General features: G+C 36.3%; 1 protein-coding gene across 1 annotated transcript in view; it reads left to right on the top strand.

Annotated features, from left to right (window-relative positions):
• NLN (neurolysin (metallopeptidase M3 family)) overlaps positions 1-22757 on the top strand; it is a 36399-nt gene extending 13642 nt beyond the window's left edge. The window contains exons 5-13 of the mRNA XM_010580516.1: positions 1254-1356; positions 2080-2240; positions 3657-3792; positions 11590-11956; positions 13327-13528; positions 16579-16765; positions 18098-18226; positions 18713-18849; positions 22240-22757. Coding sequence (XP_010578818.1) covers positions 1254-1356; positions 2080-2240; positions 3657-3792; positions 11590-11956; positions 13327-13528; positions 16579-16765; positions 18098-18226; positions 18713-18849; positions 22240-22374 — 1557 coding nt within the window. The 3' untranslated portion in view covers positions 22375-22757. The remainder of the gene's footprint in view (positions 1-1253; positions 1357-2079; positions 2241-3656; positions 3793-11589; positions 11957-13326; positions 13529-16578; positions 16766-18097; positions 18227-18712; positions 18850-22239) is intronic.
• The last annotated feature ends 2329 nt before the right edge of the window (positions 22758-25086 follow it).

The following is a 25086-nucleotide window of genomic DNA, read 5'->3' as shown; positions in this document are numbered from 1 at the left end:
TAGACTTCCAGACTAGAAGCAGCCTATCTGGAAGACTTTTGTTATGTATTCTGATTACAGAGAATGCCTAAATTAGATAGATTTCTAGCCAAGAGACCTCAAAAACATTACTTGTGAGTCCAAGCTTCAGAAGTTTGTATAACTGTTACAAAGACACAGCTATTTTAATTTCAGTTATTAACCAATGCTGTAAAATGTTTCCAGGATTTTAGCATTTTGACTAAAAAACACTTGAGGTAGCTTAAAGGGAGCGCAAGCCACGCTGAGAATTTTGGCTCCATTTAGAGAGGATTTACCAAGCATATAAAAGCACTTGTCACTTCTGAAAATCATGAAGTAAAATTGTCAGCATCTGAGATGCTGACATAATTATCTTTAAATTCTGAGTGATGTTGTATAATAATCTTGATTTATGACTCTTGAATACACTTCACCCTTTGTAGAAAATAATCATTCTTCATCAACATCTTCAGTTAGTGAGAACAGTTTCCTGTTTATTTGCGTTGCTCAAGGGCAACTGATGCCTCTAAAGGAGTTTTGAAATACTTTATAAGGAAACAATAGTTGAATTACATTGAAGTAAACACTTTTCTAATCATAGTCTCTGCCAAGTTTTGTATTTGGTGTGTATTCTTCTACTGGTAACTACTGTGTTCATGTGAACTTGATAGCAAGGGGTAGAGACATGCTATGAGATATATAAGAAAATGTTTCAGGTGGATGAATATCAGGATTATAAAAAAAGTTTTGGAATGGTCCTGTCTTGTGTGAGTATTCTCTTCTTTTTGTCATGCTTATATAACTCCAAAGGACTGTTTTTCAATAGGTTGCATGCATTTTTACTCCCTTGATTCTTATTGATTTTAGTGGATATTTTTACCCTTAAAATTGTAATTTAAGATTTTCAAATAAAAGAAAATAATTGAATGTAGCACATAATGCTGTTCAGAGAATGTGTTTATGTGTTCAATCCCCTCTGAGTTGAGAACACATTTGAAAAGTTGTCAGAACAATAGCCAGGACCGAGGGTTTGTTGGCAACAATATTGCTCAGGACCAAAAGAAAGATAAAAGGGAGGCTGAGGGAGAGTGACGTATGACACTACCTGCAGTGTGTTACTTGCTCAGTGCTGGTAATCATTGTTGGCTAGTAGAGAGCCTAGCTGGAAAAAGTAAAATACTATTCATGTGGAGGATAGTAAATGCAAGTTTGATTTTTGTTTTTCTACTAAGTTCAGTTTATGCCTGATACAGGAAATAAAGACAATGAAGAAAAAATTGAGTGAGCTGTGTATAGACTTTAACAAAAACTTGAATGAGGAAAACACATTTCTTCTATTTTCTAAGGAAGAACTTGGTGAGTAGTATGCTTGCTCTTCCCATTTCTTCAACCTTGCAGTTTTACTGGAGTAATCATTTTTGGCCCAGTGAATGATGGTTAGATCAAGTGAAACTCTTGACTGTTTTCCAATCTTTTCTGTTTCCTTTTTAATCCTTTACCAAGGTCAGTTTAGAATTACCCTTTGCAGGTGTTTGATTTCTTCATAGATTTGTGCTTCCTGAAGTGTTTGCCATGCATCAAGTTCGCATATCTGTCCTACCTTTTTTTTTTTTTTTTTTTTTAACTTTACTCTTCTCTGCTTCTTTTCTGAGTTCTCCACCATCAGGCAATCTCCTGTGTATTATATTCATTGCAATTATTGGAAAAACTGTTCTGTCTGGCAATATATTTTAGCTACTTCAATCATTTAAACTGATCTAGAGATTTTATGTAACAGAATTTTGGGATTCATTATCTGAAGGGTATGGCATAAAATGTGCTTTAATAAAACCAGTGATTTTATTTTTTTATGTCATAGTCTGTTTTTATCTGGTAGCCTTACATATATTTTTTTATTATTATTTTGCTTGGTTGTGATTTGAAAAAGTTTTAGTAAATAGTTGTAAAAAGAGGGATTATATTTCCATGGAGATTTCTGATGTCAAATTAGATTGCTGCAGAACAAATGCAACAATCTCACAAAAAGAGAGGGGAGTAAGTAATTCTGGTAAACATTGTTTATTAAATTGTGTTCTATAGAAGGCCTTCCTGATGACTTTATTAAGAATTTAGAGAAGACTGAGGAAAACAAATATAAAATTACTTTAAAGTATCCCCACTATTTTCCTGTCATGAAGAAGTGCTGCATTTCGGAAACCAGGAGAAAAATGGAATCTGCCTTTAACTCGAGGTGCAAAGAGGTATGTCGTATATTGACTGTTCTACAGGGTGATGACAGAGTTGAAAAATGGAGCTACATATTCAAATGTTAGATTTGAGTTCTATGTATTGTCTAGTACTATGAAATCAAAACTTATCAGTGTGATCTTTAACTGTTCCTTGCTCCAGTTTATTGTGATGTCTAAAGACCCTAGAAGTTGATGATATGCCTCTGTGTGTGTACATATCTTAAAGTTTCAGTGGTGCTGTAAATAGAAATAGGATTTTGATCTTTTGCCAAATTTCCCTACAGTGTTCTGCAGCTGCTTACTGGCACTTTCCTCCCAGAGAAGGATTTCTGACTGTAGCTTCTGTAGTACTTTGGGATTCTTCAGAATAAGAAGGGTTATTTAAGCACACATTTTAATTATGAAATACAGGTGATTAAATGTGAAATTAACACATTGCATATTGATAAGAATTTCAATTAGATTTTTAGAAAAAAACTGATTTTTATAAAAGATTCATTTAATTTTCTGAAAAATAGCCAGAAACATGCCTTATAAAAAGAAGAAATAATTTCACAAATAATTTGTTTGATACTGATGAGACCAGGCACCTAGATAGGTCTAAAATAATGAAAAAGTATGGAAAGGATAGAAGTGTCATTCAGGCAATTGTACCAACCATTCATTAGAGAACAATGGCAGAGTTGAGCTTTTGTACTTGAAGTGCTAGGAAATGTGAAGAGTACAAGATAGAATAAAAGGGCACCAAGAACTGAAAACTCTGCAAGTCAGCACACTTAAAGGGATTTGCTGTTAAAACTGTGGGACAATCTTCAAACCTAGTGCTTGAAAAAAAACGTTTTTCCATGAGAAATCACACTTTTCCAGGACAGGAGGTTAACACAGTTACATTTTCAGCTTCTCAAGTATCCTCCACCGCATTTAGGTCAGGGCCTGGGGTTTTTGTGTTTCAGATCTTTTTCTCTGACTGCTTTTGTCAGTGGCAAAAGAGGCAAATTTGCAAACAAGCTTTGAATGTTGGCACAATAGCTTTGCAGTCTGCCTTCACCACTAACAAGCAATTAAGCCTGCTGTCAGCCATTTCCCTGTTATCTTTCACATTTAAATAATTGATAAAGGAAATAAACTCTTTGCAACCATCAAAGATTTGTTATTATCCTAAAAGGAAATGATATATATCTTGATTAATAAAAAAAGATAATAGGGAGAGTAATGACTGACTAGAAAACTAGCTAGTGGCAATCAAATACTGTGACAAAAAAAATTATAAGAATCTAGCTAGACTTACCTTACTCTACATTTATATCTTAAAGTGTTTCATTTTAAATGTTTGTTATTTCTTATGATTACAGATATTATTCAGGTAATTGTTTTGATAACATGCGTTTTCTGGTTTCACTTTACAAATTTGCCTCCTTTCTTTTTTAGGAGAACACAAAAATTCTTCAGGAACTGCTTCCAATAAGGGCAAAAGTAGCAGAGCTTCTTGGTTATAATACACATGCCAACTTTGTCCTGGAGGTAAACACTGCAAAGAGCACAGATAACGTAACAGCCTTCTTAGGTTTGTTCTTATTTGTAAACAATACTTTCATATTTGGTGTGGCAACATGACTCCTCAGCCAAGATAAATTTAAATACATAATTGGGTCACAGTGTCCGTCATGTTTAGATAGAAAAGGAACTCTCTGTTGCCTCTGTTCTGGCATTTATTTTTTTTTAGACCATACCTGTACAAATGCAATTGCTCCAAAACAGGGAAGCACAAGACAAAAATCTGAAAATAACGACTTTGTAACAGCCCATATAGGTAGGCAGTTATGTCTTTCTCTGCCCCAAAATGCAGTTATTCTACTCTGGAACCAGAATAACATGTGCAGCCTAAGCAATTTTATCAGTTCAAGAGGCTGCGTCATAGTTGCAGCTTTTCATTCCCTTAGGTCAGCTGCAATTTTTTGTGCATCTGTAGCCTTAGTGTCTTCTTCCAATACAACTGCATTAAGTATAATGAAAGATTACAGTATGTGATGATGCAACTTCCATGAGCTGAATTAAAAAATTAAATCTGGAATGATAGATTATATCTGGAATTCAGAAGCCCTCTAATGGATTTCAGTCTGAAAACAGAGATATCTTGAAAATTTTAAACTGAGCAGTTTATGAATTTATAGTCATCCTGTTGACCTCAGTGGGCCTGCTCTTGTGCATAGAGTTAACCTCTACTTTCTGGAATTATATAATTCCACAAAATAGTATGTCTTCCTTTATTAATGTGTCCCAACACCACTTAGGATTGTATATTGATATATCCTATAAATAAAGCCTTCAAAATAGTTTATTACAGCAATAAAGTCTGTTTGGTGGTAGTGTTATTAAGATGTTACATGATTATATTCATTGATAACAATTTCCCCCCTTTGAGACTTGTGAAGTCTTAACATACTTCTACAAGTCTCATTTTCTGTCTCTTATCATTAATACATACAATTGAGATACCTGTCTTACAATGATACTCTTAAGACATCCAAACAAAATACAAACAAAAATCACTGTATCAACCAAAATGATTAGGTTCTGTAGTAAACTCTATAACAATCCAGTCAGGGCGAATCTAAATCCATGCAGGATTTTATTCAACCACCCTGTCTCCATTGTCTCTCTTACATTTCTACAAGATTACTTTACCACTGGACTGTGGATTCCAAGGGGTATGCAAATCCCATTTAATACCCCAAAATCTAGAAACTCCTTGTACTATTTCTGCAACAAAATGGGGTCCTTTATCAGAAGAAATATCTTGTGGAATACCAAACCTAGGGCTAATTTCTTTTAATAAGGCCTTAATTACTTCTCTAGCCTTGTTGGTACAACATGGAAAGGCCTCTGGCCAACCAGAAAAGCTATCTACTATCACCAATAAGTATTGGTATAAATTACACCTTGGTAGTTCTGTAAAATCTATTTGCCAGTATTCCCCAGGAGTTATACCTTGTTTCATAACTCCTTCTATAAACTTCTTGGTAATTTTTGGATTATTAGCACAACAAATACTACATCTTTTAACTATGATATCTGCTAGATTTTGCATTTTTGGTCCTATAACATATCTTTTGGCAGTCAACACCAACGCACCTGCTCCTGAATGTGTTTCTTGATGCAATCTTTTAAGTAGATTTTCCATCATCTTTTCAGAAATTGCAATTGTTTTAAAAGTGTCACCCGCCATCCCCGATCATTTTTAGAACAATTAGATTGTTCTGCCAATTGATCTTTCTCAGTATACTGTGGAGACAGTATTCTAAATGAGGTGCTGGAATTAAGGCTTCTTCAAATTTTGGCCCTTTTAGAGCTGCTTCCTTTGCCACTTGATCTGTTTTTCGATTTCCCTTTATAATATCACTGTTCCTTCATTGTTGGGCTTTATAATGCATTATTACAGCTTCGTTCAGCTGAAGAACTACCTGTAAAAGTTTCATTATTTCTTCTCCGTATTTAATTGGGGTTCATTGCGAGGTTGAAAGTCCTCTTTCTTTCCAAATTGCTACGTGTGCATGCACCACTCCAAAAGCATACTTAGAATCAGTATATATATTGACTCTTTTTCCTTGGCCAAGTTCCAAGGCTTGTGTTAATGCTACCAATTCTTGCTTTTGGGCAGAAGTGTTATTAGACAGAGATTTAGCTTCTAAAATTTGAGTAGATGTTACCACAGTATATCTAGCTTTTAGCCTTCCTTTCAATACAAAACTGGTCCTATCAGTAAATAGCTCCAACTCCGCATTAGGCAAGGGTTCATCCTGCAGACCATGTCTAGTGGAATACACCTGTTCAATAGTGATCAAACAGTCATGATGCATCATTATTACTTTGCTATTGTTCTAGCTCTTTAGCCAGTATGTTACCGAACAAGGTGGAGCTATTCTTGAATCCTTGGGGAAGAACAGTCCAACATAGTTGCTTCTTTCACCCTATACTTGGATTTTCCCACTCAAAGGCAAAGATGGCCTGGTTTTCCTTATCCACAGGAATACAAAAGAAAGCATCTTTTAGGTGTCCAACACTGTAAAATCCAACACTGTAAAATAAGTATTAAGCAAGGAGAGTGTATGGATTCAGAAACACAGGGTAGACATCTATTGTCCTCACATTCATTTCTCATAAATTCTGTACCAGTCTATACTCTGAAGAACGAGGTTTCTTTTACAGGTAAAATTGGAGTATTATATTCTGACTGGCATTCTCTTAACAGCCCATATTCCAAAAAGGAGCTTATCATAGGTTCTAAAGCCCCTATCTAAGCCCCTTTTGGGCTTCTAGCTTAATAGGCTATTGTCTTTTTCTTACTAGCTGGGCTCCCAGTTTAAGTTCAGTCATTATTGGAATTACATTCTTCGCTCGTCTGGGTGTCTTTGTTGCCCATACCAAAGGTATAACTGTGTTTATTACTTCTTCTGGAATATTCGTTTCTTCGCCAGGATTCTTTTCAGTTATTAAACATATTTGGGCTTTCCAAGCCATCTCTGGAGGAATATGCAACTGAACGGAGTCTTCAGAAAAGGTTAGTTGTGCATTCAACTTATAAAGTATGTGCCATCCAAGCTGTGGAAAGGGGCATTCTGGCATACAGGGAAATTCATGAGTTAATTTAGTATCACCAGTTGAACACTCCATAGCTTTTAAAAATGGTCTTAAGGTCTTTTTCCCTGTTGCACCAACAACATTTATTTTAGTTTTACTTAAGGGCCCCTTACAACTAGTTACTACAGAATGTGTGGCTCCACTATCAACTAAAAAAATCTATTATCTCATTCCCCAGCTTAACTGGAACCAGAGGATTGGCTGGGGAGATTTTAATAGATTCCTCTGGTCCCTTCAGTGTAACCTGATTTCTGTCATTAATTCAATAGCCTCCTGTCCTGGTTTCAGCTGGGATAGAGTTAATTGTCTTCCTAGTAGCTGGTATAGTGCTGTGTTTTGGATTTACGATGAGAAGAATGTTGATAACACTGATGTTTGCAGTTGTTGCTAAGTAATGTTTAGTCTAAAGTCAAGGATTTTTCAGCCTCTCATGCCCAGCCAGCAAGAAGGCTGCAGGGGCACAAGCAGTTGGGAGGGGACACAGCCAGGGCAGCTGACCCAAAGTGGCCAAAGGGGTATTCCAGACCATGTGATGTCATGTCTAGTATATCAACTGGGGGGAGGGAGGGTAGGGGGATCGCCACTCGGGGACTAACTGGGCGTCAGTCAGCAGGTGGTGAGCAATTGCATTGTGCATCACGTGTATATTCCAATCCTTTTATTATTACTATTGTCAGTTTATTAGTGTTATCATTATTATTATCAGTTTCTTCTTTTCTGTTCTATTAAACCATTCTTATCTCAACCCACAAGTTTTACTTCTTTTCCTGATTCTCTCCCACATCTCACTGGGTGGGTAGGAAGTGAGTGAGTGGCCATGTGGTGCTTAGTTGTTGGCTGAGGTTAAACCACAACACCTTTTCTTTCCTCTTTCCCTGATAGAGAGATTAGGACATTTCTTTTTCCAATGTCCCTCCTGTCTACAATATGCACGTTGATTTGCTCCTAAAGGGGTGTTGTAATTTTCTCTATTGTAGCTTCCCTGTCTTCTTCTCCTTCCTTGAAATCCACTTTTTCCACATCCCTTTCCTTGCGTTCTACTTCTCCCATCATTTAGGGCAGCTAGTAGGGGTGTCTGGATTTTGGCCCATCCTTGTTTTTCCTTCTCAGCCTCCTCATCTCTATTACTGTATGCTTTATATGTAATGGATAATAACTGTGAAATTGTCATTCCATCTGCCCCTTCTATTTTTGTAGGTTTTTTTTCTAATATCTATCACAGCTTGACTGATAAACAACATATTAAACAACTTCAAATTACTGGGATCTTCTGAATCTAAATCAGTCCATTTTTGTGCCACTTCACACAATCTCTCATGGAAAGCAGAAGGGGTCTCTTTATCCCTTAGTCTGTCTTCATATAATTTGGATAAATTTTTAGGTTCCTGTACACTGTGTTCAATTCCATATAAAACAAATTTTCGGTACTCTCTTAGTCTTTCCGTTCCTCCCCCCATATTAGGGTCCCAATGAGGATCTTCTTTTGAGAGGTAAGTGTTCATATTAGGTACTCCCCCATGCCATTGGGTCACTCCTCCAGCTTTTTCTAAAACTGTTCTTCTTTCTTCAGTAGTGGACAAATATTCTAAAAGGGCCTGTATATCTCCCCAATTATGAGTCATCATCACAGTTTTGATAGTACTATGCATCCCTTCAGGATTGCTTTGATATGATCCAACCACCTGCTTCCAATGTAATAAATCAGAGGTTGTAAATGTACGTGTACATATACTGGTGTTCCTTCTGGTCCCACCAGTTGTCTAAGGGGACCCTGCACTACAGGTTTCTGTTGTCTTGTTCTTCCTGAGACTGGACTCATATTATCGCTTTCTTCATCACTCGAACTATTTGCCTCTGAATTCTTAGGGAAGGATACTAGTAATTGTACATCCTCTTCATTTTCTACAGTGTCAGATTTTCCACTCCCACGTTCAGTACAACAATATTTAGTTCCTTTTTCTTTTTTTTCTTTCAATGCATATGTAGCAATTTGATGTTTAGAATGTAGTAACCCACATTTCTTTCAAACATCCCAATCATTTCTCAAAGTAAAGAATAAATCAACATAAGGTACCTCATCCCATTTTTCAGTCTTACAACAAAACAACATTAATTGTAATATTGTATTATATTTCAAAGATCCATTTTCTTATCACTTCTCACCATCCTCTAACTGGTATTGTGGCCACCACTGATTTCAATAACATTTTAATTTATCTCTTGTCAGGGCATCCCCACCAAATTTATTCCAATTCTTTAGGATGCATCCTAAGGGAGAGCAGGAGGGTACTTACTGGGAAGCAGTAGCGCCCATTTTGGTACCGAAAAGAATTTACGAGGGACGTCTCCCTTCATCTTCTGCTGTGTATCCTCCTTGATATGTCTTATGCAGAATCCAGTTTAACCAAATGCTAACCAAACAAGGGACATCTCCCTTTGTCTTCTGCTGCATGTCCTCCTTGATATGTCTTATGCAGGATCCAAATGCTCACTGCTTTTCTGTAGTCTTCCTCTCCCCCCTTTTTTCTCATATTCAAAAAAATACCTCTTTTCAGTAGCATTGCACCATTGTGTTGCTTACCACCCGACCACAGGAGAGGAGCCAATGGAGTCCCTGATCAACAGGTCGGCGTGTGCTGGAGTCCACTCAGGTCTCTTCTCCCTGTCGGATGCGGCAAGACAAACCGGGCAAGGGTGTCAGCGCAGTCCCATCTGGGTCGCCAGAAAACTGTTGTCCCACAAACGGGGTTCGTTTACCTGGTGTGCAAGCCAGTAACACAGAGTCGAGGTATTTTCCAACTAATTTCATTGATGCACATGAATGGGTGCCTGTCTCAAGGCAGCACACCCTTGTCTCAAAAATTCTCATATTTATACGCTTAACTGATACATATTCATTGTTATTTTCCTTAATGATTGGCTCTTTCTTCTTTGCCCCTCATGTAAATTAGTGTGCAGACTCTGTCTTCTTCCTTCACTGTCTTCTTTTAAGTAGGTGGTATCATTTGAGTAGGTGGTCAATGAGTCAGTGGTCACGATCTCCCCCTGTAGGAATTACCTTTTACCTACTTCTTCCCTAATCTTGGTAGTTCCAAGTGGTTCTTCAAGGTTTATTGACCAGATCACAATCCAGTACCTTTTCTGGCATAAACATGAAGCCCCATTGTCTAGTAGTTAGTTCCTAAACCCTAAATCATGTCTAGTTATTGTTTCCCTATTTTAAATATTAACTGATGGGGGTTGTACACAGGACTTCAGCAGCTCCCTGGTTATTCCAATCATATTACATGTATTAACTAATAACAGTAGTGGGCTTTTGTGTCCATACATCAATAAAGAGGTTCAAATGCGCCTCTTCCTTGAACTGTAATTCTGTCGTCTTTCTCCTGTTATGGTGTGAGCTCAGCTCCATATTTGGCAATACCAATTATCCATATGTTTGTCAATGAACTTACACTTAATTTTCATTTATAATTAAACGTTAGAATTACCTGATTTTTTTAAGTGTACTTAAGTAGTTTGGACTGTTTTCTATCCATTATTCTTGTAATTCTAAATGCGCTTATATAATACTGTGTTTTTTCATGTTCTGAAGCTGACACACCTCATAATTTAGCAGTTATTGTTGTGACTTTAACTTTTAAAAGTATGAGATCATATACTTTTCTATGCATAAATATCATGTTTCAAAGGAAAAAGTTCATCAAATTAATTGTCAGCTTTCATTTAATTCTTTTGATATATCCTTGGCTACAAGCATGACAGTATGTTTTGCTCTGCTTTTTTCTTGCATATTCATGTTTTAAATCAATGTTCATAAGCTGATCTTATGGCTAGGAAGAAAAGCATTCTGCCCTATGACATACTCTGAATTTATATGAGCTGCAAACAGTATTTCAGTCATGTAAATGCATATAGGGCCTTATAGCCTACCTAGAAACAGGACTGGCAATTCCTAAATTTTACACTCTAGATACCAATAGTGAACATTAACCTGAATTCTTAAGGAAGAAATAAGTGTCTGGTAGTCCAGAAATACTTACAGGAGAATAAGTACTGTATGTACTTCATAGGAGTTTCAGTAAGCTTAAATATTTTATATTCAATATATTGGATTAATAGTGCTATGACCCTTTCTTGTCCAAGAAAAGCGGTATTGGAAAAAATAGGGATCATAAGAGATTAATGTCCTGTGGCTTTGGGAGTCTAGAAGCTAGCCATCATATAGGCAAGAACTTTTTAGTCTCTTGTTCTTTTATAGGACTTTAGCTAGAAGTAGATAATAATCTGTTTTGAAAAGTCTTGGAAGAAAAAGTAGTGTTTGAATTTTGTGTTGCACTTACAGTAACTAATAGTAGTTGTAGTCTTTGGCTGTTTCTGCAGAAACATGTCAAGAGAACTGAGATTACATGAGGTAAATTCAAAGGCTTCAAGCAAAAGCATCTAGCGTTACTTTCCATTGCTGATGTCTTTGAAAAAGTCTAAATTTACCAAAACCCTTCACAGTACTGCTAGGCCTATGTGGACTCCTGTATTTATAGCATGCTTGCAATTAAAACTCACTAAGACAGGAAAACAGACTGTTTGCTTGCTGTTAGTCAACAAATGGAAAACTCTAGCATCCAGTCTTGGGGCATGTGCTTAAAGTTGTGAGTGTGTTTTATAGGAATACACATTACAGTAAGGAACACAGAAGTTGATTCCAAGGCAATCTTTGTTTCAGATGATTTGAGTAAGAAGCTAAAGCCATTGGTTGAGGAAGAAAGAGAATTCATTTTAGATTTGAAGAAGAAGGAGTGTAAGGAAAGAAACTTTGATTATGATGGAAAAATCAATGCATGGGATCTTCATTACTATATGAACAAAACAGAAGAGCTGAAGTACTCCATAGATCAAGAAAAGCTGAAGGAATACTTCCCAATTGAGGCTGTTACAGAAGGCTTACTGAATATTTACCAGAAGCTGCTGGGACTTGTATTTGAACAAGTAGAAAGGGCTCATGTTTGGCATGACAGCGTTACTCTTTATACAGTAAAGGATAATTCAACAGGAGAAATGTTAGGGCAGTTCTATCTGGACCTTTACCCCAGGTAATTATGACTTAGTGTTTTACTTATGTGTTTAAAATGGAATTGGTCTTGGTGGGTTGCTGGTGTGGTTGAAATTAAATGCATTTGGAAGTAAATATTTGTCCCACTGGTGAGACTATTACTGTGTTCATGAAGTTGTCCTCTGGACTGTTTTCAGACTGTTTATGCTTCTTTCTCTTTTTTGCAGTACCACTGTGTTTCCTGCTTATCTTCAGTTTATGAAGCATTATTACTTTATTCATTTCTGAAGTATTGCTGTCTAGTCAGTTGTCCATAATTTTTTGCCTCTCTGAACTTTTCTCCTTCCTCTAATACTGTGTTTTACTTTTCATTTATGCTGAACTGTTATGCAGTCTGTTCAGATCTGTTCAGATCAATTATATTCCTACCTGCCAAGTGTTGCTGGTTTCTCCCAGTTCTTTACACTTTATGTGTGTACTTTGTACCCTGTTGTCCAGACTGCTAAAGAAACTATCAAATAGATTAGGACCAAGAATAGACCCCTGTTGAGCACAGGTTGACGTCTGTAGCTCTCCATCTCTCTTTGTAGCTATTTATAGCATCATCTGTGTTCTGTCAGAGATTAGGAGACTAGACTGATTTGACAAGATTTATTCTTAGCTAGTCCTTTTTGACTGTTTCTCACTATTTTGTTTGTGTTTGGGTTTTAATTATTCTTTAGCAGTTTATAAATTGGCTGACACCTTTTATAAATATAAACTGATTTAAGGCTTCTCTGGGTTAAGAAAATTAGGTTAGTCAATACAATAGCACATAAATTGTGCTTTTTAAGACAGGCACAAGTTATCTTTTTCACCTGTTTGCCTGCTCCCCCCTTTCTGCATATCATGTGAATTGCTGAAGCTATTTGTTAGTAAGACTATTCTGACTTAACTACCAAGTTAACTACTCAGGTTTAGGGCAAAAATTTCAAAATCATTTTTCTTTAAACTTTTGCATCACACTGAAAATGCAGTAAACTGTATTATTTCCTGTAATAAAAGAAAAAGTTCTGCTTCAGAGGACAGAACCTAGTCCTTCCTGTTACAGCAGCAGTTTAAAATAGACTTGACATCTAAAGTATATATACTTTCAGTATTTGAGTAAAAATCAGATTCTTGTAAATGCTGCTGTGAATCATGTGAGTTAAGTACTGGGTGTTTTTCCCCCTTGTGCTCTTAACAGGATCTTAAACTTAGTGAGTCTCAGAAATCATGAAAAGGTGTAATTTCTTTATGTAAAGCTTTAAAGAGTCAGATAAAAAATAAAAAATCAATCTGACTGATTGTCCCTGTTCTGGAATAGGCTTTGCCATTCTGGTGAGCAGACTTGTGGTTTGAAGATAGTGTCTGATATATTTTTTTACGCAGAGAGGGAAAGTATGGGCATGCAGCATGCTTTGGTCTCCAACCTGGCTGTCTTCTCTCTGATGGCAGCAGAATGATGTCTGTAGCTGCTCTGGTAACCAACTTCACAAAACCAGCATCAGATCACCCATCATTGCTGCGACATGATGAAGTAAAGACTTACTTTCATGAATTTGGTCATGTAATGCATCAGATATGTGCACAGGTTAGTGACGTTTCAATTCCAGTGTAAGACTTCTTCACTGTCTCAAAGCAAGGTGTAAGTCTATTTTGGTGGTTTCTAATTTTAATAAAGTACCTATGCAGTTTTTTGGTTATTTTTCAAAGTGACAGGTTGGGGGTTTTTAGCTTTTATTTGAAACTACAGCAATGAATACACCCTCTTATGAAAAAACTGTTCATATGAACATATACTTTTGCCTTTGCACCATGCAGATACCTGTGATGAGTGAATAGATCCATGTGTAAGGTAAAGAAGGTGCTCAGTAGTGGCTTCTGTTACAGCTGTCAGAGGGCTTTTTATTACTTCTAGTAGCATGCCAGATACTAGAAGCAGAAAAAGGTTGCTGTACCTAGGAATGCAAATAATTTGTGAATCCAGATCACCTCCAGTTTTTTAACACTTAGTACTCTTGAGACCTATCACTCTTGGCATCAAAAGCCTAAAACAGGTCTTGCCTGAGCTATTTTATTTTCTGCTCTCCTATCTGACAGTCAGGGTCCTCAGGGTGACCAGAAAGCATTGAAGCTAGTCTGCAGATTTTGCATCAAGATGTCAATAAAGTTGTAAAATTGCTGGTTCCGTTTTTACCTACATGTAAAACTGATTCCGCCGGATGATAAATCTATTATTGACCTAATGAAAATTTTACGTTTCAGAGAGACAAGTCTCAGTACTCATTCACCAAAAATTTTGCTTAATTATCTACAAATCCAGAATTTGTGTAGCACTGCTTTCATCTTCTTTATAAACAAGTACCAAATAATAAAATCAGAGAAATATGACACATATTAGATTTTAATTCTTGACCTTGATCCTAGAGGCTAGGACTGCAGAATAAAGAAACAAAGTCATAGAAATCTGTATACTAAATTCAAAATTAAACAAATTATGTTGAAGCAAACTTCAGAACAAGTAGCTAGACTGGCTGAGATATTTTTGCATCATGTTGAAGGTAAAAATATAATGATTATTTGATCATCTTCACCATAAAACAGGTGTTTCTGAGGTCAAAAATTGAGAAATATAACCTGTACTTTCTTTTAAACTACCTAGAAGGTGTGTATAAATGGGACACATTCAGCATTCGTACAAAATTGACCACAACGTTTTGATAACCAATGAGGATGTGCCTGAGTGTTGCAGAGCCCCTTCTGGGCAGCCCAAGCCAACAATTCCAATGCATATGTACTTCACTTGCTGTGGAATTGCCCACAGGTCAGGGAGGCCTGCTTTCCAGTTGTCTCTCCTACTGCTGACGTGGTTTCCGTGTGCATAGCTACAGTGCTTGCTGCTGTTGTATTTTATGTAAGTTGTTATTTGCACACCTGCAAAAAACTTGCTAGTCCTACATAAGAACACCCTGTCCTCTGGGACTTGTGTATACAAAGCACTATCTTGTTTCATATGATGATTTGTTTAAGCATGTTAAAACTTGACATTTAAAGGGTATGTGGTCATCAGACTGGGTGGGAATCTGGGAGCTGCTGGTAAAGGTCAGCTTTTGGCAACTGATACTCCTTGTAATGTACTGGGGGTGTGCTGGAAAGCGAGGTGTCAGGGCAGGGAAGAGATCTGTTTGTGCTGTTAGGGAGGGAGAGCTATTGAACCAAATGTCTTAATATTTTTTGTTAGCATGGTGCACTTGTGTATGGGTAAATGAGGATATCTGAGGGCCATAAACCCTTGCCCTCCTCTTGCCTTTTGTTCTAGTTACTTCTATCACCATTTCTTCCCATATGATGCTTCCTAGCTTTTCTTCATAGCTGCTATTCAGCAAGTACAGTAAGAAGGGCCAGCTTGCTACAACTATGGATTTGAGTAACCCACAAGTGTGAATAAAGGCAAATATCTTCTCCTTTTCTGCTCTTCTTCTGAAGACACGAGAGGAAGATGTATGCATGTGACTTAGCTGTCAGTTCAATGTTAAGTCCTATATTATACATGCTTTTTTTTTTTGTAACCCTGCAAGACAGTAAGTTCAAAAGCCAGTACTCCTGTGGGCATCTATTCCCTGATGGAGGATGGAACTTAAAAATAGCTACAACTCTTAAAGAGGGCATTTAGGAAACTGGGAATTCCCTTTTACTTTTAGCACTTGAAATGTTTTGTTAGAATGTTGCTGAGAAGGGAAGAGTAAGAAAATTGGGTTGGTGAGAAGAGGTAGGCTTATTACAGGACAAGTGTGGAGTGAGATAGAATAATTTCTGTTGGCATTTGAACAACTGTCTTTCAAAAGTTACTTTATTTTTAGGAATGTTTTGGGTTTGGAATATATTTTAATTAAGATTTTTAACTGTACAAAGATTTTCTTCAAAATTAGTATCTGAGGGGGCTTTTAAAACATGAAGTGGTTGATAATACTAAAGTAAAAAATAAAAAGCTCTAATGTGCTTGGCTTTCAGAAGGAAGATTCTTCTATCAGTGATTTGAGTGTCAGATCTGGAGACCTTTCATGGATAAAGTTGCTAGGATTCATTTATTTCAGGCCATGTATTACCGGCTCAAAAAATTGTGCTATATGTTAACCATATGCCTTAAGAATGAAGACAGTTAGGACAAAGCTTAATAGGATAAGTTGGTCAAGTAAAATCTTTGTATTGGTGCAGTAGACTGTAATACAACAACTATTTTGTAAGTGTATAATTGGACTTTATTTTAGTTTGGGGTAGTATAACAAGATTTTATAATGATTTACAAATTATATCATTGTCATAAGACAGCACGGAAACATTTTCATTGCTGTCATAATCTAAAAGGTAAAAATCAATAATAATAAGAAAACTGAAGTACTGTTTCACACCAGCAGAGAATGCAGTAAATAACTATTGAGTACTTTATTTCATTGCTTGGTGATAGTCTTATATCTGAATTTTTGCCCTCCTTTCTTTAAAATGAATTTTGTTGTTATCATTGACGTGTTCAAATGATTCCTTTTGCTGTGATTAACACTGAAATTCTGACATGTGAAAGTTTATATTTTGCTAGAATTCTTGGCTTCTATTTTTGTTTAACACAATGGCTTTTCCTTTTAGACTGATTTTGCTAGGTTTAGTGGAACTAACGTGGAAACAGACTTTGTAGAAGTACCTTCACAAATGTTTGAGAACTGGGTGTGGGAAAAAGAACCTCTACAGCAAATGTCAAGACATTATAAAGATGAGAGCCACGTTGGAGTTGCTCTCCTTGAGAAACTTGCTGCCTCTAGACTGGCTAATACAGGTATATCTCTGCCCTCTCTCTCCACAGTATATGTATAAAAATGTATCATTTAAAAAATTGGTGGGAAACATTAAAGACAAACATAATAAGCCCATTACATTTCTTCTGTGTGTACACTTACCACTGTCTTTCTGGGTTGATTTGTGTGGGTCCCACCACTAATAAAGGCTATGATGACAGATACCACTATTTGCAGGAACAGTAGCAGCTCTGATTTTCCAAGCTACCCACAGGACTAAAATACCTTTGCATTCCTCTCCATGTGACTTTTTTTACCTACCAACTTTTCTTATTTAAAATTGGGGGTGATGGGGAAGATCCTGGGTTTTCTGTTGTTTTTTTTTTCTGGTAGCCCAGGGCAGGCACTGTGAATGAATGCAATATCAGATTTTCTACATGTATCATCTACATTTGATTTGCATGTGACACTTGACAGACATGAAAGTTGTTTGCTAATTTACTGAACATACAGAGCATATCCCACACAGAAGTGTTGTAGCCCTGCATTGCTCAAACAGCCTCTTAACTTCTCAATCCAGAAACTTAAAATCCATGTTCTCTACCCTCCCGGCAGATATACTGCCCTCCCAAACTAAGGTCCCAATTCTCTTCTCCTTCCACGTCTTGTACCACTTTACATGTATCTCCAAACTGAGACTGTAATCTCATGTCATTACTTATCATCTCATTGTTATTCTGTCACTCTCAGCCCTCTGTCCCTGTAATCAGGACTCCCCCAATATCATAGTCTTACCTGTTTATGGTACAATTTGTCATTAAGCCACTGCTGTTTATTTCATACTGCTTCCCTATGCTGAACAAGAAGTCCTTGTCCTTCTGGCTTGTACAGGCACTGTAGCTACATAAGCATTTTGTCTGAGTAAAAGTTCATATCTTGTAGCTTCTTCAAAAAAGGCTTACAGCAGCACAGCAGCAGTTCTTGCTGTTCTTTGAAGTGTCTTAGGATAGATATACTTACTATCATCTGTGCAAGCCCTGAATGAAATGGTATACTGGAAGTAAAGACAGCTGAAAACATAATTTTATATACTGAAAGTTGCTTTTATAATACCTGCTTTATTTTGGTTTTCATCTGTGAGGAAAATGAGGTTTGAAAAGAAGGAGGTCATAATGACAATTCCTTTATTAAAAATATGTCTCTCAACTTTTTATAACTGAAGCAATTCAGATGGAAATGACATAACACCAAATTTTTTTTCCATGATTAACATTCTAGTAGTTTAGGATGCATGTTCAGATCTTTGAGTGAAAGGTGCTAAAGAAACTCCAGCTACTTTGATGCTAGTTGATTAAATGTTCTTACCCAATTAGGCCTTTTAACCCTCCGTCAGATTGTTTTGAGCAAAGTTGACCAGGCACTGCATACAAAGCCATCTGTTGACCCAGCAGATGAATATGCTAAATACTGTATGGAGACTCTAGGAATTCCTGCCACCCCAGGTATGTCAGTATGAAGCTTTTATAGGGCATGTCCAAATGGTTTCGTTAAACGCGCCTTTCTTTCCCAATAATGCGCGGCATAGAAAAAACTAGAGTTGTTTATAAAAATCTACTTTATGAAGCCAAAATAATTACTTTGAAACTTGGGGTAATCTTAATCGTCTCTTCTGAAGGAAGATTAAGGTAAATATAAAACTTAACCTTTTGCAGGTTGTATTTTATGGTGACATGATGTGAATACCACTTCAGATGTTTGGTCACGTCTGTGTTGGATGTGCAACTAGTCTAAAATGGGAAATTGAGTTTCCTTTGTAGTCAACAGAATACGGCCAATACTTTGAGGCATACTTAGACCCTTTATGTTAGAAGTTTCAAAGTAGTTGATATAAATTCCTTATTAATTTACTATTAAAATTGAAATACTGTATACATCAAACAAATAACTGCATCTGATTTAAATAAATTAATGTTAATCTACTTTTCAAGGAACAAACATGCCAGCTACTTTTGGACATCTGGCAGGTGGTTATGATGGTCAGTACTATGGATACCTGTGGAGTGAAGTGTTTTCCATGGACATTTTTTATAGCTGCTTTAAGCAAGAAGGAATAATGAATCCAAAGGTAGGTGATGAATACTTTTTACTGAAGACTTTTGTTGCACTCTGTCTCTGAAACCACATTTATTGCAACCATGAACCATAGGTATAACATCTCAAGTACTTCTTCTGTACCTGTCAAGTTCAGATCAACAACAAAAAGGTATAGAAGTAACTTAACTACTTTAGAAAATAATCTTAAAATTTCCAAGAGCACTTGGATTTTAATATAATTGTTACAGTCATATATTTAATATTATATTATGACACTTTAAAGACATTGTGTTGCATTGACTAATGCCTTCCTCTAACTTTAGACTGAAAAAAAATATTCCTCCATTGCAAAAGCAGATGCATATTCTTCTGCTGTGAAAGCTGTATGATAATGGTGCTCTATTTCTATTAATAGTACCTCAAGTGTGTGATACTTTTATGTAGTTATTATTTAGAAAACTGAATTTATTTTGAGCTTTCTCTTTCACAGCACAGCATAACTTGCCAATTTTTTCCTCTGTAGTTTTTCTCCCAAGCGGCTTTTGAAGTTCAAATCATTGACAAGTTCTAGATTTACTGGCCTTCTTTACCCTTGTGCAATTCTTCAGCCTCTTCTGTCTCCAGTGGAAAGAAAGGATAGTTAGTGATGTGGTTAGTAGTCCTGCCAATTCTGGCAATCTTTTTTATTTTTCAGAGATTGTAGTGTTAGACTTGTGAGTTGAGATGCTGCATTTCTATCATTGGAAAGACCTTTCAGTTTTCCTGATCCTCTCATCTGTACTCTGGATTCAGCAGCCAGCACTAGTTCTTCCCTTCAGTAAATGTATACAAGAGAGAAGTAAAGGAGAGGGTAGAGTAGAAAGTGCTTGACTTCCGTGTTCCTCTCCTGGAATTTGCCTTCATTCCTCCCTTTCCTTATCACAGCAACCAGAACTTCTAGAACTGTCCCTCCCTCTAGAGGGTGGAGAAACAAGATTAGACTTTGAGCAGGACAAAGAGAGGAGTCCAAAGAGGAGACAGGGATAGGGACTAGAAAACCGAGACAGTGGTTAGGCCACTGGATTTTATTAAATCCAAAGGGGTTTTATGAAGAAAAGCAGCAAACTGAGTAGTTTGAGAGGAGAGGTGATGAAAGATTTGGAGGTCAAGACTGACTTTGAAGTGCTAGGGATTCATGACAGGTACATGTGAGAATAAGCATACCTGCTTATTCAATGGCAATGTTGTCACTCATAAATAAAAGCAGGAGAGAAGAAATGGCAAGTTAAATGAGAGAAGAAAATAACTTTTTAATAAAATGCTGTTCATGTGGATCTTAAAAGTGGCATTTGGGGAGGGGTCTGACTTGCTGGTTTTTTTAAACTCCTAGCAGTTGGGAGAGATGGATAAGGGTGCTAGTGCCAGACTTGTGGGACTTTGTGTCCATTCTTTGTTCTGACACATGCACACCGTTCCAGTGTTATCACAGACTTTTCTTCTGTTAGCTTTACTCCCTACTCTCAAAACTCTTTTCTGAGTGATTGTATAGTCAAAACCCTAAGCTATGGTTTGCCAGAATTGCTCTGTGACCTTTACTTTTCCTGAGGGATTAAAGTGCCTTTTATTCTGATTTTTTTGGTGGGGATTTTTGTTTTCTTTGTCTGTGTATAGGAGGCTTTGAAAATAAGTGAATTGTACCAGGAGTGAATATTTGCTGTGGTTCAGCTACAAGGCAACTAGTGCCTCTTTTAATGTGAAGCCTGCTATCCAGGCTAAAGAGTGAGGAACAAAAATGATTATATATGTGTGTTTGTGTGTATGACTCACTCTCTAGCATATATGTGCACGCACACACTTTGCTTGAATGCTAATATAACTTCAGGGGTAACTGTGGAGAGTTTCCCTCTCTCTTCAGAGCAATGCTATCTTCTCAAATTGGTTCTCTTTCAACTTGCTTTCATTATTTGCATTCCATGTAAGTGTAATAGAGTTCCACAGGATGGGACAAACAAAATAAAAAAATACTAGATACCAATATGATTTTTGTAGTTACTCATATTTCATTATATCTACATTTAGACTACTCTTCAGAACAGCAGGAAAGGAAAATATTTATGGTATTACAACTAGAGCTTTTAGAAATTTGGCTTACCTCTTCCTGTTAGAATAAAACCTCCCTTCCTGTTTTGAGCAACAGTTATAGAAACTAGTTTCAGAGACTATATCTATAAAAGCTCTTCAGCAAACACTTAACTCTAACTTAATTGGCTGTCATGCTCCTTAATTCTTGCACAGTATCTGAAATATCCTCTGGTCTCCCTAGAACTGAGCAATGCTCTGGCTCTGGAGAGACAACAGGAAAGAAAGACTCAAGTCTACTCAAATAATGCTTTTAAACTACAAGGAATAATATCTTCATTTGCTGCTGATGTTCAGGAAACTAGCACAAATAGTGAATTATAAGCCATGCTTCAGTGAAATTTTTTTTTTTTTTTCATTTTAGTTTTTTCCAGCTGTAATTCAGACAATGAGATTGGTAATGCAATTAAGTCATGCTTGTTTTTGCAGTACAGCTATCAGGAAGCAGTGTGGTCCTGTAATCTCATAGCTTTGACATGGGGTGGAAGTATATATGTGTATATACAGTGACTAAAAGGAAGAACATTGTTTTCTTCAGTGTCAGAAGCATCTAGGACATCTGCATGTGAAATAATATTTTCTAATTCATAATCATGTCTCAGAAGCCCAGAACTTTCCAGATGTGTTCTTTAAAACATGACTTGTTGTTAAGAAAGTCCTCATTACTTACTATTGTCTCAGAAGCTTGGTTCATTCTTTTTAAAGGAATCCATTCCTTCCGAAGTAATGTTTCTTCCTGAAGATAAAACCTGAGTGACGTCTTCATTACTTTAAGATACTTTAATAAGAGAGTTAGATGTGTTTGTATATATTATATATACTACTATACGTATGTGTATATGTGCAATGTCATTCCTCAGTGATACATATATCTCTGAACTGTCATCTCTGTTCTCCAAACAGAGATTCAAGAAAGAGAGAACATCAATTAAGTGAGAATGGATGTTAGGTTCCCTTTTCCTGCCAGTCAGTCATGTGGATAATCCATCACTGAAGACCATGTGGAGGTTGTGTGTGTGTTATGCTTTATAGAATGTCTTCCAGACAAGTTGTGGTTGCAGCTTCCAAAACAGTGTAAAACCACAAGAAAAATGGTTTCTTTGAGAATAGGTTAAATTTCTGCTTTCCTGAGTTCTTCCAGCAGATCTAAATTATACTTGTGGTGTATTATGATTTGGTATTAAGAAATTCTGGAAGGAGGGAAGGTTTTAATCATGAGTAGGTTTTTAAATAAGCAACAATTACAGAAAAGAAGCAGTTTGCAAGATAAGAAATGCTAACATTCTGCTTTACCTTTTATCAGGCTGGGATGAAATACAGAAACCTCATTTTGAAACCTGGAGGATCTTTGGATGGGATGGATATGCTACAAAATTTCTTGGAGCGTAAACCAAGCCAGAGAGCTTTCCTATTGAGTAAGGGATTATGTGTTCAGTAAAATTGTGGTTCCTTTGTAATGGCATATAAGTATGGAATGAGCTAGAAATGTCAGTGTATTTCACATCATAACTGTATATCACTCTAGGGAAACTGGTTCACTTTTTGATGATTTTTTAAAATTGTTTAAATAAAAATGTCATTTTTTAAAATTGCATAGGACTGCAAAATTCAACACATCAGGGAAAAAAATTCTGAGATGTGCAGAAGCTGAGGAATTTGGATGGTAATTTTTTTTAATTGTTATGAAATAATACTAATCAGTATGGGGAGTTGATGCCATGTTTCTCTTTTAATAGATGCATTTAAACTTTGTCTTGTGAACAGATTTTAAAACTGGAGGGGAAAAAAAGGACACTACCAGCAATAAAAGAAACAGATTCATTATTATTCTGTGTTCTTCTATTGTATTGACGGCTCACCAATGTCTTTGATGGAGGGGAAGTGTGTTTGATTTCATCACGGTTTGGGTTGAGTTCTAGCTTCCTGACAAATTTCCTGAGAACCTGTTCCAGACAGCTTTACAGCAGAGATGCTTGTGTGATACTTTTAGCCTTCATTCTGATACCCATTAAATTCTTGTAACATTTATAAACTTATACAGGATAATTGAAAAGAAAACAAACCTACCATTTGAGCTACGACTTTCTTCCCTTCATTGAGGAAAACCAGCCAAAGTCTATGACCTTGGCAGTTCTTCCACCACGTTTTTGTTGATGATCACAAATGAGGTCTTTGTTTTCCAAACTGTATCAACATCAACACCAAAAAGTTATACTTGAGCAATTATAATGGTTTCAGTTGGTTTGTGAAGTATTTTGAGATACATATAAGGAAGGAAGGGAAGAAGATGTCTGGTGGGAATAGTAAAAGTCAATCCAAGATTTTCCTATTCCTTTACAGTGTAGCATGCAGAGGTGCTTCATTAAAGCTTCATAGATTTAATGATTTCAGCTGTGGGAGTGTGAAAGTAATTGAGGAGTTATTTTGCATTTTTTTCTGCAAGATCAGGAAAAGAGAGTCTTACAAGCCAAGTCTACACCATCCAAATAAAACTGCTAATCCAAGTGCACTTTCCTTGTCTTTAGATATCATACCCTACTTTGGTTTTGGTATTACAACATGTATATGAACAAACTTTAATTTTGATTATTAGCTAATATATTTTAGGCATTTGAACCATAGCTGTAAACATGGCTGTTATTTTTTATTTGTTTATTCAACCACAAAGTAAGAATATGTGCCTGGTCAACTCAAAAGACTTCCTCTTTCTCTAGCAAATGAAAACAGAAGGCATTCACTTTGGGTCAAATCTGTCTATGTGTTTCAGGGGGAAAAAAATGACAATTGTGAATGTTCAGTGGAAACTTTATTTCTATGTGTTTTTCTTTTAAAGCATTTAAACTGGGAAAAAAAGGGAGCTTAATTAGTGTCTGAATTGGAAAATTTGACAGGACTTATTTTTGAGCCACACTAGTTATGCATGTGAGGAAACATAAATATTTGTAGCCAAAACATATTAACTACGTAGGTTTAACAGACCACATAATTAAGTCAATTCTAACTCTCATAGTTACAGTTTTAGACCCCAGTTCTGCTGGGTCATGAAAAGGCAATATGTGAAAATCACATATGAGAACACCTTGAACAGTATTCAGAATAGCTATAAAGGAAAGCTGAGGAAACTGAGGGATGCAAGATTATCTTAAAAACTGTGAATTTTGCCTAGATTAATTTCCCATACATTCTGACTGAATTTGGAATTATTTTGCTTTCTTTTTAAACATGTTTAAGATCTTGTGATCCTATCTTATCAAAGGTTTTTTTCCTTTCACACTGTAATGATAGCTCTGATAAACTAAAATGTTGTAAAAAATATACTAATTGATACTTGCCAAAAATAAATCTGCAAATCTAAGCAATGGAACCTTTATGAAGAAACAAAATGCAGTTTTTATTTTACAGCTGGTAGGCAGATTTCCACATGAGGGAGACCTTTCTCTGTGTAAACCAGCAGTCTCAGATCAAGGTAGATAACTGCAAGTGTAGTAACTATAAATGAAAATATGTGATGATTAAAAGTTATATGATGATTTAAAAGTTAGATTTATGACAGTACTGATACTAATGATGATCATTTGACTTGTTTATTTTCCTGTTCTTTAGAATGTTTGTGTTACACAGTATATAGCAAGAAAGATACTGAAGTGCAGGAGAATGTCTGCTGTTACATGTATGTGAAAATGCTTACATATTGTACAGTTATGTTAGCATCAGCTTGATATCCATGTGTGTAGGGAGGAGAAAAACCTAAACCACATTGTGACCACAAATGAAAGTGTTACATGCTGTACCTGTGCCAAAGAATAGGGTTTTTTATAATTTGTTTTTGAGAAGCCAGTTCCCTCCGTCTGCATCAGGCAATAATTAAAGCAGATGATCTTATGGCTAAAACTGCACTCAACACAGAAGACTAATGGGTATGTTCTGAAGTGCTTCTGAAACATCTTAATGTGGTAACATATCTAAGTTGTCTGCTAATTTTCATATTGTCTTCATGGAGCCTTCTGAATCAAATTGGGGTTAGACTAGACAACCTTTGAAGGTCCCTTCCAACCCAAAATATTCTATGATTCTATGAAATTCATGTTCACATTTCTTCTTGTAAAGACCTGATCTTGGAATGGAAAAGATCACCCAGAGAAAGACATTT

This window comes from Haliaeetus leucocephalus, unplaced genomic scaffold, assembly GCF_000737465.1.
Source record: "Haliaeetus leucocephalus isolate CR32 unplaced genomic scaffold, Haliaeetus_leucocephalus-4.0 Scaffold722, whole genome shotgun sequence".
Lineage (NCBI taxonomy): Eukaryota > Metazoa > Chordata > Aves > Accipitriformes > Accipitridae > Haliaeetus > Haliaeetus leucocephalus.
The sequence above is the reverse complement of the archived record's forward strand: the minus strand, read 5'-3'. Positions and strand labels throughout refer to the sequence as shown.